The sequence below is a fragment of the Somniosus microcephalus genome, chromosome 20, assembly GCF_052327205.1.
Source record: "Somniosus microcephalus isolate GS21.2 chromosome 20, FLI_Smic_1.0, whole genome shotgun sequence".
NCBI classification, from domain to species: Eukaryota; Metazoa; Chordata; class Chondrichthyes; order Squaliformes; family Somniosidae; genus Somniosus; species Somniosus microcephalus.
Window position 1 is genome coordinate 58,918,325 of NC_141006.1, and position 15,023 is coordinate 58,933,347.

The 15,023-nt window shown below is 45.7% G+C and overlaps 1 protein-coding gene across 4 annotated transcripts in view; it reads left to right on the forward strand.

Annotated features, from left to right (window-relative positions):
• The window catches only part of LOC147103313 (uncharacterized), a 35,699-nt gene extending 21,425 nt beyond the window's left edge, over positions 1–14,274 (forward strand). For 2 of the 4 annotated variants that reach the window (XM_085962796.1, XM_085962797.1), the window contains exons 2-6: positions 3,645–3,795; positions 6,387–6,450; positions 7,325–7,403; positions 8,317–8,760; positions 13,129–14,274. In XM_085962796.1, the coding sequence (XP_085818922.1) occupies positions 3,665–3,795; positions 6,387–6,450; positions 7,325–7,403; positions 8,317–8,732 (690 nt within the window). In that variant the 5' untranslated portion in view covers positions 3,645–3,664 and the 3' untranslated portion in view covers positions 8,733–8,760; positions 13,129–14,274. Of the gene's footprint in view, positions 1–1,427; positions 2,181–3,644; positions 3,796–6,386; positions 6,451–7,324; positions 7,404–8,316; positions 8,761–13,128 lie in introns of those variants that run through there. The other 2 variants (XM_085962798.1, XM_085962795.1) reach the window with 2 other exon arrangements.
• Positions 14,275–15,023: the final 749 nt, after the last annotated feature.

A 15,023-nucleotide genomic window follows, 5' to 3' on the forward strand; every position in this document is an offset into this window, starting at 1 on the left:
GGTCCCTTGCTGTTTGTAGTGTACATTAATGATTTAGATATGAATGTAGGAGGTATGATCAGTAAGTTTGCAGATGACACGAAAATTGGTGGAGTGGTAAATAGCGAGGAGGGAAGCCTCAGGCTACAGGACGATATAAACGGGTTGGTCAGATGGGCAGAACAGTGGCAAATGGAATTTAACCCTGAAAAGTGTGAGGTGATGCATTTTGGGAGGACTAACAAGGCAAGGGAATACACAATGAATGGTAGGCCCCTAGGAAGGACAGAGAATCAGAGGGACCTTGGTGTGCATGTACATAGATCCCTGAAGGCAGCAGGACAGGTAGATAAGGTGGCTAAAAAGGCATATGGGATACTTGCCTTCATTAACCGAGGCATAGAATATAAGAGCAGGGAGGTTATGATGGGGCTGTACAAAACGCTAGTTAGGCCACAGCTGGAATACTGTGTGCAGTTCTGGTCAGCACACTATAGGAAGGATGTGATTGCATTGGAGAGGGTGCAGAGGAGATTCACCAGGATGTTACCTGGGCTGGAGCGCTTCAACTATGAAGAGAGACTGAACAGGCTGGGGTTGTTTTCCTTAGAACAGAGAAGGCTGAGGGGGGACCTGATTGAGGTGTACAAAATTATGAGGGGCATAGATAGGGTAGATAGAAAGGATTTTTTCCCCTTAGTAGAGGGGTCAATAACTAGGGGGCATAGTTTCAAGGTGAGGGGATTTGAGGAAAAACTTTTTTACCCAGAGGGTGGTTGGAATCTGGAACTCACTGCCTGAAAGGGTGGTAGAGGCAGGAACCTCACAACATTCAAGAAGCATTTAGATGAGCACTTGAAATGCCATAGCATACAAAGCTACGGACCAAGTGCTGGAAAGTGGGAATAGAATAGACAGGGCTTGATGGCCGGTGCAGACACAATGGGCCGAAGAGCCTCTTTCTGTGCTGTATAACTCTATGGGCTAGATTTTCAGTGTGCCGTCAGGCGGGGTTTCAGGCATGTGGGGGGGGAAAATCCCGAATTTGGGGGTCCCGACACGATCCCGCCCAAAACCCCGCCCCACGTAAGTTTCAGGGGCGGCGGGTACCCGCCCCGCACTGGGACCCGCCGAAACCAGGCGGGAAGGGATTAGTGCCAATTAACTGCCTGTTAACGGGTAGTTAACAGGCAGTTTTTAGCCTAATCCCTATTTTGAGGGGTTTCGTGTGGGTTTCCCGACGGCTCCAAACCACGCCAGGTTACAGCAGGCGGGCCGTCGGGTTGGAGGGGTTGGAGGGGTCGCGATGTCAGCGCTCAGGTGAGTGATGGGTGCATGAGTGCAAAGGTAAGTGTGTTTGGTGTGTCTAAAGTGTGTAAAGAACTTTTACTTACCTGTACTTACCTTAACAGCCTTTCTTCCTGTAGCCGCCGGGAGCACATCACTCAGCCGGAACTGAAAGCTGAATGGCTGCGAACTGTGAAAAATGACAGCCTTCAGCTTTGAGTGCCGGTGAGAGTTCTAACTGAGTCTGTGCAGAATGACTCAGCTTAGAACTCAGACTGTCAGTGTTTGACAGCTTCAAACAGCTGTGGAACACTGATATTTCATCTGTCAAGAACTCTTGACAGATTAAATTGCAGTCTGTGATGTCACCTGTTGCCGGGTGGCCCTTAATTGGCCTGCTGAACCCGCTGGGCGGGCTCAACAAGGTGAATCAAGGGAAAATCGCGCGGATTGGCTGGACGTCGAAGTAGGCGGGTCAAAAACCCGAAAGGGGAAGTCCCGCCTTCTTCCCGACAGGTTCGGCAAAATCTACCTCTATGACTCTAAGATTGAACCCACTTTCATTTCAAGGAATAAACATGGGTTTAGACGCAGGTATGCAATTGACTGAGTTGATAATTGATTAATTGTGTCTGTCTGCTGATTGGATTGATTGATTGTGTCTGGTTGACCAGTCCAACTCACTCCTTCCCACCTCAGGTGCAACTTTCCCTGTTGACTAGAATAGTCAATCAGCAGAAACTTTAGAGTGGGAAGAGGAAAAAAAGAGACTCTGAGCTAAAAAAATCAAATATAGGAGTAGACAGAGGTTTGATACAGATTATGCTGGTTCTAAGGGAGAGGAGTAGGATTCATGATGATTTCAGAGCAACTAGAACTCTAATTAAAGCTCTTGTCTGTCCTTACCACATGTGGTAAGTGTGTTTCCTATAGAATAACTGAAGGTTATTTTGATAGGTGAACATTTATCAATTTTACTAGGATCATTGTTTGAGTCCTGATTTTTAAAGAACTCTTTCCAACTATATTTCTGTGTCTTTAGGCACAGACGTAAGTGGTGGATGTGGAGGGAATTTACTTCTGCTATGACTTTTGGTGTTTTTGGGTTATATTCTAGAAATTTCCAGAGCCCTCTAGAAAACTGGACTGTCTATTCCAGAAAGAGAAGAATCTGGGCAAAATAAAAGTGCTTCCTGCTGAAGTTCAAAAACATTGTATCCTGTCTGCCTGCTATTGTAGGGCTCCAGCAAGGGTGCAATGCCCTCCAAAATATGTGGAGTCTGTTAAATATTAGTGAGGTTGGACATGCTCCACATAATCTTTTATACTGATTTAGGCTGAAGTTTTGAAGCAGTATTCTGATGGTTTTATATTCATAGGGATCCCTGTAATTTACAGAGAAACAGTGTCAGACTTGGAAATGGGAGGGGGAAGTGGCCAAAATGCAGAACCAATGGGGTTTTGTGATGCTGTAGGTTTGTATTTTAATCACCTCTTATTCCAAAATGGCCACCTTGTGTTTGTTGTTTATAAAATGGCAGCTGGCTTCGGGTTGCGCTTAACCGGTTTTAATGCTTTGTACGAGATACTTACGGATGAGGTAAGTCATTTGGCCCATCTTGAGACATTCATCCAGAATGACCCTACACTCTGAATTAGGATAGTGAGGGGAAACAAAATGAGTCAGGGTTCCTGCTCCTGGTTGTTGTCCATTGACCCTTGCTGGAAAGCATAGGGACTCAGCTGTGAAGCCCACCATAATTGAACAGCCCATCAATGCTCGCTGTGCAGGCTCACACAGGAAGTATGGGGCACTTGGGGAGGTCCCCTGTGGAACTGTTCAGAAGGAACTTGCACTTATATCGCGCCTTTCACAAAACTAGGACGTCCCAAATCACTTCACAGCCAATAAAATACTTGTGAAGTGCAGACACTACTGTAAGGTAAAGCACTCTGCTTGATCGGCAGCCAACTAATACACAGCAAGGAGTGAATGTTTAAGGTGGTGGATGGGCTGCTGATCAAGCGGGCTGCTTTGTCCTGGATGGCGTTGAAGTTTCTTGAGTGTTGTTGGAGCTGCACTCATCCAGGCCAGTGGAGCGTATTCCATCACACTCCTGACTTGTGCATGGTAGGTGGTGGAAAGGCTTTGTAGAGTCAGGAGGTGAGTTACTTGCTGCACAATACCCAACCTCTGACCTCCTCTTGTAGCCACAGTATTTACGTGGCTGGTATAATTGAATTTCTAGTCAGTGGTGAGCCCCCAGGTTGTTAATTGTGGGGGATTCGGCGATGGTAATGCCATTTTATTTTTACATGGATCCAAACTTATGGAGTTGATGCTTTTATTTTCCATGGGGTCTCGCATGATTGGACAGCACTGCAGCCTGGATTCTTCATGGCTCCAGCCTCTCAGAGTTTGATGGTTGTCTCTGGTCTGTCGCACTTTACTCCATTGCTCCTGGCTGTGTCCATTGCTTTCCTGCTGCTACTCATCCTGCTCGTGATCGCCTGCGCTTTCTGTAGAAGGTAGGACCTTGGAATTCATTTGGGGACGGTCCGTCTGACTAGGTCTTGCAAATCTTTGTAAATCTGTGTGTGTGTGTGTTTGGTGCATACACTTCAGGAAGGGGAGGGCCAGATTGGGCATTGTGATGCCACCATATTGAAGGCTATTGAAATAACCTTCCGTATGTAACCCGTCAGGTGAATGACTTATAAAACATATAAACGGATTGAAAATCCCAAGAGAAATAGCCGGTGAGAATTGGCAAATGATGAAAGCTGAAATTTCCCATGCTCACATTTTAGGCTCACTCATTAAAAAAAAATGAACACTTGTGTGATTGAAAAAGAAAGGAAGATAAATTTGTTTATGTAGCACCTTTCAGATCCTCTGAACGTCCCAAAGCGCTTTACAGCCAATGAAGTACTTTTGAAGAGTAGACTCTGTTGTAATGTAGGGAACACAGCAGCCGATTTGCGCACAGCAAGGCCCCACAAACAGCAATGTGATAATGACCAGATAATCTTTTTTTTTAGTGATGTTGGTTGAGGGATAAATATTGGCCCCAGGACACCAGAGAGCACTCCCCTGCTCCTCTTTGAGACAGTGCCATGGGATCTTTTACACCCACCTGAGAGAGCAGACAGGGCCTCTATTTAACGTCTCTTCCAGTGCAGCACTCCCTCAGTACTCAGCCTAGATTTTGTGCTCTGGAGTGGGACTTGAACCCACAACCTTCTGACTCGGAGGCAAGGGTGCTATCACTGAGCCATGGCTATGTACTGGAGGGGCTGCAGGTTGCTGTGGAACTGAACTGGGAGAAAGATTTGACCCCCTACTGTACTAAAACTCAGCCCCTGCTGGAAAACCTTCCTATGTTCAGATCTCTAGACCTGTTGGGTGTGTGACTGAGACCCACTCAAATTGGCACAACAGGTGTCCTGTTAGTCCCCGACGTTGGCTCCAGTGCCACATGTTGCCGCAGAACGGCTCCTGGCCTTGTCCTTCCGGCAGCTTCGCTGTGCAGGCAGAACAAGAGGCGACTTTTGACACCACACCATGCCCGATTGTTCCCCTTGGCACAACCATAACATCTTAACTTCAACCTAAACAGTGCGTTGCTGGTCCCATTGTGTCTGACCAGGATCCTATGAGTTTACACACAATTACATTGGATGTACAGCGCAGAAACAGGCCATTCAGCACAACAGGTCTATGCCGGTGTTTATGCTCCACACGAGCCTCCTCTCCACCACCCCCCCCCTGCCCCCACCCACACCCCCACTTCATCTCACCCTATCAGCATATCCTTCTATTCCTTTCTCCCCCATGCGCTTATCGAGCTTCCCCTTAAATGCATCTATGCTATTTGCCTCAACTACTCCATGTGTTAGCGAGTTCCACATTCTAACCACTCTCTGGGTAAAGACGTTTCTCCTGAATTCCCTATTGGATTTATTAGTGACTATCTTGTATTTATGGTCACTAGTTTTGGAATCCCCATAAGTGGAAACAATTTCTCTACGTCTACCCTATCAAATCCTTTCATAATCTTAAAGACCTCTACCAGGTCTCCCCTCAGTCTTCTCTTTTCTAGAGAAAAGAGCCCCAGTCTGTTCAATCTTTCCTGATGGTTATATCCTGTCAGTTCTGGTATCATCCTAGTAAATCGTTTTTGCACCTTCTCCAGTGTCTTTTTCATAATATGGAGACCAGAACTGTTAAGTTTACACCAACAGCTGTCACACCTGTAGCTTTGATACTTGTGTCAGAAACCGCAGGGCTCCCAGATATCACTAGATTCTTGTGTGTGCGGGATTTGACCTGCAGATTGAGTCACCCACGCTGACTGGCCTCCCTCAACTGCTACGAGCCCTTCAGGTTGAAGGGGGAGAGGGACGGCAACGGGCTATGCACGGGCGGTACTTGAGTATAAAGAGGAGGGGGGAGAAGGGAAAGTGGAAGGGAAGGGAATCAGGGTGAGTGGAAGTGTCTGGCCTCCACAGAGGGGCTCGCTGAGTGACCAATCGTGTCCCATCATTCTCCAGTGCAGCACATCATGGATAGGGTTGCCAACTCTGGACGTATTCCTGGAGGTTTTATCACATGACCTCCTGCCTCCAACCACCCCGCCCCCACAAGCTCTGCTATTGGTCGCCCGACCTGTCCAACCTCACGGTGCTCTGCCTTCCCACGGCCAATCGGAAAGCAAACTGGCTCTTTACCCGACTAGATGATGCTCAACTGTTGGACAAGTGGCCTTTTTTTAATCCCATCTCCAATACTTTTTTATAAATTAATAAAGGGAAAGAAAATGGAATTTTATTTCATGCCCCTATGGTTTTTCTCCCTGGGGTTTTTGCTGGCGGCAGTGTCCTGGAGATTAGCCTTCAATTCCTGGAGACTCCAGGCCAATCCTGGAGGGTTGACAACCCTACTCATTGGGGCCTCAAGCGAGAGATCGGTTGGGCTTGTGGCTCTCGATAAAACATTGGTGAGCAACAGTGAGCGGATCCACACGCAGCTACAGTCAGCTGCTGCTGAAGATTGTAGCATGATGGAGCTGCTGCTGCTTTGTATTAACACTCCATCCATGCCCTTTTCTGCTTACTAGACTTTCTGGAAGAGTAAGAAAAATAGTAAGAGGTCGTGAAGGACAACTTAAAGTGGTGACTATAGTAAGTAAGATACACTTCACGCGAAGCTCCATTCAGCCTTTTGATTCAGGAGATAGCTTGGGGTTTAGAAAGAAAGGGCTTGAAATTATATATGCGCCTTTTACAAGCTCAGCATACCCCAAAGCGCTTTACAGCCAGTGAAGTACTTTTGTAATGTAAGAAACACAGCAGCCAATTTGCGCACAGCAAGCTCCCACAGACATCGAGGTGATGATGACCACATCATCTGTAGTCGAGGGATAAATATTGGCCCAAGACACCGGGGAGAACTCCCCCTGCTCTTTTTTGAAATAGTGCCGCGGGATCTTTTACATCCACCTGAGAGGACAGACGGGGCCTCGGTTTAACGTCTCATCCGAAAGACGGCACCTCCGACAGTGCAGCACTCCCTCAGTACTGCACTGGGAATGTCGGCCTGGATTTTGTGCTCGAGTCTCTGGAGTGGGACTTGAACCCACGACCTTCTGACACAGGTGAGAGTGCTGCCCACTGAGCCATGGCTGACTCCGTCTGTTAATTCTCAAAAGGAATGTACTGAGTGCATGGCTCGAGATCTGAAGGCCAATTCCGACAGTTGGAGCAACTTTGTTACTTGATTTTTTTAAATTGAGAAATGTGGATAAGGGGCCTAGGCTCATAGTGCAGAAGACCATTTAGGTTGGTGAGAATGAGGTAAATCAGGAAATAATGATTGGGGGTTTTTAAAAATCATTGAATTGTTGGAGGATAAAATAACTGAGGGAAGTCAGGAGTTGACAGTTTTAACCTGGTAGGGAGGAATGGGTTAGAGTCGGAGACGGTGAGATGTTAATCATTGACGGACAAAACCTGAAATAACTTTCAAATCCTGTGTGTTGTTCTGTTTACTCTATAGAAGAAACACAATGTTCCTGTTCAACTCAAAGATGATCAAAACACTACGAATGCAAATGGAGTGATTGAAAAGACAATTGGTATGTATTAAAAGAATTGAAATTTCTTGCTGATGCCAGTTAAGAGCCACTTGTAACTGGATAAATATTTATAAAGGTACTGAACTGGAGCAGACAAATGGAAAGCCAGTGGTGTGTTTTAGGCATTCACTTGAACATTAATTCAATCTCTTTAATGAACACAAACTGCATGCAGCTGCTTTTGCTGTAAGCTTTAGTTAGAGCGCCCTCTGCTGGCTCAATGGATAAAGAAAGAAAGAACTTGCATTTATATAGCGCCTTTCACAACCTCAGGACGTCCCAGGACGCTTTACAGCCAATGAAGTACTTTTAAAGCAAAATACTGCAGATGCTGGAAATCTGAAATAGAAACAGAAAATGCTGGAGATACTCAGCAGGCCAGGCAGCATCTGTGGAGAGAGAAACAGAGTTAATGTTTCAGGTCGATGACCTTTCATCAGAACTGGGAAAAAGTTAGAGATGTAACAGGTTTTAAGCACGTGCAGGGGCAGGGAAAGGATGGGAGGAGAAGAAAGAACAAAAGGAACGGTTCGTGATAGGCTAGAAGGCCGGAGAGATTAAATGACCAAAGGGATGATGGTGCAAGGCAAAAGGGGGTGGTAATGGGGTACAGTGCCCAGAAACGCGGTTTCAGCTTGATTCAGACTTTAGATTTTTCCTAGTAAGAAATTCCTGAAGATGTTGCGCCTTGGTTACAAATGTTCTCCTGGCACTTTCTGAAGTAAAAGGCATCTAAGATGATCATAATGGCTCCCCCATTGGCTGTGCGTGTGGTGAACAATAAAGGTCAGCGAAGAAATTTCTGCCACAAAAGAAACAACCAACCTTAGTGGCCATCCTCAAAACTTGTACGTGTCCACTTCTGGATCTTGTGAATGGCTATTGACTGAATACTGACCCTTTGCTCCCACAGACTGCCAGATGGGAAAGGTGGGCGATGAATCCCAAGCTGCCCGACGTATCCCCCCAAGTACTCCGTTGACCAGTCTCGTAGAGATTGAAGTCGGCAATGACGATAATTTGTATGAAGTCGTGAGAGATGTCCAGGTGAATGCATGGACATCGGAGCAGGTGAGTCCAGGGCAACAGAACCTGGAGTACATGACCCCACACAAGGAAGTGCCCTTGGCAGATCCAGGATGTAGCAACGAGAACAAGGAGACAACAGGACAGACACAACCACCGATTTATGCAAAAGTAGTCAAACAGAAAAACAAAGAGTGCCAGTCACAGATTCAAGAGAAGCCTGAAGCTAAAGATGAAGCTGAGGTGGATGAGCCCCCACCAGTCCCAGACAAGCACTTGGGTGAAGAAGAGTCAGGACAGTGATGAAGGTATCCGGTAAAGAAACTGCACTGTAAGTTTATCAGCTGTTGTATCCACCACCCAGTGGGCCAAGAGTAGCAGGGGCATGTGAAGATCAGCAGTTCCAAATTCCCCTCCGAGGCTGGCATTTATTGCCCACCCCTAATTGGCCTTTAGAAGGTGGCCGTGGGTCTCCCACGTATTTGCTGCCCTTCTAGCTGGTGGTGGTCATGGGTTTTGGAGTTGCTGTCGAGAAGCCTTGGCGAGTTTTTGCACTGCATCCTGTAAGTAGTACACACTGCAGCCATGCTGTGCCGGTGGTGGAGGGAGTGGATGTTTAAAATGGTGGATGGGCTGCCAATCAAGCGGGTTGCTTTGTCCTGGTTGGTATTGAGCTTCTGAGTGTTGTCGCAGCTGCACTCATCCAGGCAAAGGGAGAGTATTCCATCGCACTCCTGACTTGTGCTTGTAGATGGAGGAGAGGTCAGGAGGTGAGTCACTCGCTGCAGAATACCCAGCCTCTGATCTGCTCTAATAAAAACAGAAAATGCTGGAAATACTCAGCAGGTCAGGCAGCATCTGTGGAGAGAGAAACAGAGTTAACGTTTCAGGTCGATGGCCCTTCGTCAGAACTGGAAAAAGCTGGAGATCGAATAGGTTTTTAAGCAAGTGTAGGGGCAGGGAAAGGGGGGAGGGGAGGAAAGAACAAAAGGGAAGGTCTGTGATAGGATGGAAGGCAGGAGAGATTAAGAGATGGTACAAGGCAAAGGGAGATGTTAATGGGATAAGTTAAGGAACAAAAGATGGCTCTAGATGAAGTATAAAAAAAAAAATCTGATCTGCTCTAGTAGCCATGGCATTTATGTAGCTGGTCCAGTTGTGTTTCTGGTCTATGCTGATCCTCGGTGTTGATGGTGGAGGATTTGACAAAGGTGATGCCATTGAATGTCATGGGACGGTGGTTGATTTGTTGCCTCTTGTTTCATAGGATCAGGAGTAGGCCATTTAGTCCCTCGAGCCTGTTCCGCCATTCAATGAGATCATGGCTGATCTGTGACCAACTCCATCTACCCGCTTTTTCTCCATATCCCTTAATGCCTTTGGCTGGCAAAAATCTATCAATCTCGGATATAAAATTAACAATTGCCGTTTGCGGAAGAAAGTTCCAAACTTCTGCCACTCTTTGTGTGTAGAAGTGTTTCCTAACTTCACTCCTGAAAGATCTGGCTCTAATTTTTAGGCAATGTCCCCTAGTCCAAGACTCCCCAACCAACGAAAATAGTTTCTCTCTACCCTATCAATTCCCCTTAATATCTTGAAAACTTTGATCAAATCACCCCTTTACCTTCTATATTCCAAGGAATACAACCCTAGTCTGTGTTCTTATTGTTCTTCGCTGTATCCTCACCAATGCATGTATGTCCACCTTGAGATGTGATGGTCAGAATTGCACGCAGTATTCTAAGTGAGGTGTGACCAATGCATTAAAAAGCTGCAGCATAATGTGTGCAGACTTGTCCTTCACAGTTATGGTACTGTATCCAACATCCTAATTACTTTAATTGCTTCTCCACATTGTCTTGACATTGAAATTGATAAAGTTGACTCTCACTACCAGGTCAAGGCTTCCTGTGCAATTTCTGTTCCTTTCACTGGTTACCTACTAAGCTAATTCTTTTCCCCACTTTGCAATGCATTACATTTGTCCAGTATGTAATGATCTGCTCGGAAACTTTCATTCCGGGAATTTATAAGTGGAGCACGACAAGCGGTGGGTGTAGAAATTCACATGGTTGAGTTGTGCCCCGGTAGATTTCCTGCCCTGCCCTCTGCCACCTGCCCGATTTTTGGACTTGAGAAAAGGTAGCAGTACCAGTTGAATATTCTCTGCTTTTAGCTGCTGCAGCTTTGTAAAGAAAGGTATGATACGTGACTGAGGGTTGAGGAGTGTCTAAGGCAGGAGATCTTGTGTGTTGCATTGGAAGTTTGCACTAACTTCATAACAGTTTAAGAAAGTTTGTCATTTTTGAGCATCTCCTTGGCTCGAGTCTGCGATCTCGATGCATCCTTGGTATTGAAGCTGGAGATGGATGGATGGGGGTGGGGGGCGGGTGGAGGAATCCTATGATGTGTTGGTACCATGTCCTTTAGGGATGCCAACTCTGGTTGGATGTAGTCCTGGAAATTTCATCACATGATCTCCTGCCTCTAACTGCCCTGCCCCCACACTCCCGCCATTGGTCGCCCAACGCATCCATCATCATGATGTCTTGCCTTCCCACACTGATTGGATGACACTTGACTCGGCTTTTTTACCCCATCTCCAACATAAGAACATAAGACGTAGGAGCAGGAGTCGGTCATTTGGCCCCTCGAGCCTGCTCCGCCATTCAATAAGATCATGGCTGATCTGATCTTGGCCTCAACTCCACTTCCCTGCCCGCTCCCCATAACCTTTGACTCCCTTACCATTCAAAAATCTGTCTAGCTCCACCTTAAATATATTTAATGACCCAGCCTCCACAGCTCTCTGGGGAAGAGAATTCCAAAGATTCACGACCCTCTGAGAGAAGAAATTCTTCCTCATTTCTGTTTTAAATGGGTGCCCCCTTATTCTGAAAGTATGCCCCCTAGTTCTAGATTCCCCCATGAGGGGAAACATTCTTTCTGCATCTACCTTGTCAAACCCCTTCAGAATCTTGTATGTTTCAATAAGATCCCCTCATTCTTCTAAACTCCAATGAGTATAAGCCCAACCTGCTCAACCTTTCAAGCTGTAGCTACTATGACCGGAAAGCCCTGCAGCGGGTAGTCAAAGCTGCCCAACGCATTACCGGCACCCGGCTACCGACCATAGAGCACATATACCAGAAACGCTGTTTACGGAGGTCACGGTCCATCATCAAAGACCCTACCCACCCCAGCCACAGTCTGTTCGCCCTCCTGCCATCTGGGAGACGCTACAGATGCATTCGCACCCGTACGACCAGATTTAGGAACAGCTTCTTTCCCAGGGCTGTCATCCTACTGAACTCCACAAATAAACTCTAAAGCCTGCACATCTGCCAATACACTTTATTATGGTTATGTTTATGTTAATTTATTACAAGCCAAATGTATGTTGAATGTTTAAATGTCTTAATCTAAATGTACACTCTCGGGAACCGCAAGCTTACATTTCGTTGTATTGCACTTGTGCACTAACAATGACAATAAAGTTGATTATGATTATGATTATGATAAGACAACCCCTTCATCTCTGGAATCAACCTCGTGAACCTTCTCTGAACTCCAATGCAAGTATATCCTTCCTTAAATAAGGAGACCAAAACTGTACGCAGTACTCCAGGTGTGGTCTCACCAACGCCCTGTACAGTTGTAACAGGACTTCCCTACTTTTATACTCCATTCCCTTTGCAATAAAGGCCAACATTCCATTGGCTTTCCTAATTACTTGCTGTACCTGCATGCTAACTTTTTGTGATTCGCATACAAGGAACCCCAGATCCCTCTGTACCTCAGCATTTTGTAATCTCTCCCCATTTAAATAATAATTTGCTTTTTTATTTTTCCTACCAAAGTGGATAACCTAGCATTTTCCCACATTATACTCCTTCTGCCAGATTTTTGCTCACTCACTTAGCCTATCTATATCCCTTTGGAGATTCTTTGCGTCCTCCACACAATTTGCTTTCCCACCTATCTTTGTATCATCAGCAAATTTGGCTACATTATACTCAGTCCCTTCATCCAATTCATTAATATAGATTGTAAATAGTTGAGGCCCCACCACTGATCCCTGTGGCACCCCACTAGTTACAGTTTGCCAACCTGAAAATGACCCGTTTATCCTGACTCTCTGTTTTCTGTTGTTTAGCCAATTCTCTATCCAATCTAATATCTTACCCCCAACCCCGTGAGCTCTTATCTTGTGCAGTAACCTTTTATGTGGCACCTTATCGAATGCCTTCTGGAAATCCAAATACATGACATCTACTGGTTCCCCTTTATCCACCCTGCTCGTTACATCCTCAAAGAACTCCAGCAAATTTGTCAAACATGATTTCCCTTTCATAAAACCATGCTGACTCTGCGGGACTATATTATGATTTTCTAAATGTCCTGCTGTCACTTCCTCACCATTTTTATAACTCTTAAACTAAAGTGTTCAAAGAAAATGGGGGAACACTTTCTTTTACCGCCCCTAATGATGTTTCTCTAGGCTTGCTTGCAGCAGTGTCCAGGTGTTTAATCTTCAATTCCTGGAGACCCCAGAGTAACCCTGGAGAGTTGGCAAGCCTAATCTCGATGCGCCCTTGGTATCAAAGCTGGGGATGGGGGGGAGGGATCCCGTGAGGTGTTGGTACCACGTCCTTCCATATAGGCCTTGTGAAACTAAGTGTGTCTTCTGTTCTTTCAGGGTCGTGCTCCCAACTGAAGAATGGATCCAGCTGCTTGTAGTGACCTTTTCAGTTGTGGACACTACACCTTCATGGTGAAAATACTATGGCACTGAATAATATATTTAACTACTGGAGATAATCACAGTAACCTCCGTTCTAAAAATTTCACTATAAACACTATGTTGAGTACTGTTTTGCAGGCTGGTACTATTGAGTCCCTGTGTAGTCCTGTTGTCTAAACCTGTCCAATAGTCTTCAGTCTTGTTGTATACTCCTTGTCGCAGCTTGGCTCAGTTTGTAGCGCACTCGCCCCTGAGTCAGAAGACCCACTCCAGGACTTGACGTTCTAACCCGGGCTGGCACTCCAGGGAGAGCTGCATGGTTAGAGGTGCCTTCCTTTGGATTGTGAACCACTAAATCTCAGGCCACATCTGCCTGGATGTTAAAGGTCATGCGTCCGGATTCAAAGAGGAACTGGGAGTTCTCCTGGTGTCAACGTCCCTCCCTCAACTAATACGACCAAGAACACAGTGACTTGTTTTTCACCTTGATGTTGTTTATGGGATCTTGCTGTATGCAAAATAGTTGCTGTATTTGCTTACATACAACAAGTCACTGAGTGCATTTCAATGTAATTCTTGTATATAAAATGTTTGTGATAATGTGCTATATAAATGAGAAGACTTTATATTTTTGTTTGCAGTGTGTATGTGTATATATATATATATGTGTGTGTGAGTGTGAGTGTGAGTGTGAGTGTGAGTGTGAGTGTGAGTGTGAGTGTGAGTGTGAGTGTGAGTGTGAGTGTGAGTGTGAGTGTGAGTGTGAGTGTACAGAGCTCTTGCTCCTGATCATCAGTGAGTGGACATTGGGTGCGGACAGGATCAGATGTAATGCCCTTCACAGTTGAATTGCCTACCGACGCTCATTGCACAGGCTGAGGCTTGGGAACATGACCACTTGGGTAATACCCATGGAAATGTACCCCAGCCGGAGTCAGAGCGTCCAGAAGAGAGACAGGGGGGAGCGGGGAGTGTTTTGTTGGATGGTGCGGTTGAACCCATGTGAATATTGTCCTGTATATAAATCTTGTTATATGCTCTGTTTCAGCTTGTACTGTAACAGGATTATGCAACATATTAATAAAGCCTTTTGTAAATTTGGAGGAGATATTCCAGTGTCTGCTTCTATACAAACTTCTTGTAATATATTTTACTCCGTTCACGGTCAGTGAAAGTTGCTGGACAAGTGATTGGGAATAGGTGGAGAGTGTGAAAGGAGAATAAGTCTCCCTAATAAATATCTAAAGGAGATGAAGAAGTGAAGGATATTTGTAATAAAAACAGAAAATGCTGGAGATACTCAGCAGGTCAGGCAGCATCTGTGAAGAGAGAAACAGAGCTAATGTTTCAGGTCGATGACCTTTTGTCAGAACTGGAAAAAAAGCAGGAAATGGAACAGATTTTTAAGCAAGGGCAGGGGCTGGGAAAGGGGGGAGGGGATGAAAGAACAAAAGGGAAGGTCTGTGATAGGCTGGAAGGTGGGAGCGATTAAGAGACATTAAGAGATATTCAAGGCAAAAGGAGATGGTAATGGGACAGGTTAAGAAACAAAGGATGGCTCTAGATGAAGTGTAAATTGCGCTGGCAGAATGAAAGACAGCTGCCAAGTGGGAGAGAAGAACAGGAGGCACAAACAAAAAGTGTGGATAAAAAAATATATTATTTATATATTAGGGGCCGAGGTTATGGTCTGAAATTGTTGAACTCTATGTTGAGTCCGGAAGGCTGTAAAGTGCCTAATCGAAAGATGAGGTGCTGTTCCTCGAGCTTACGCTGAGCTTCCGTGGAACAATGCAAGAGGCCGAGGACGGTGAGGTCTGAGTGGGAGTGGAGCGGAGAATTAAAGTGAC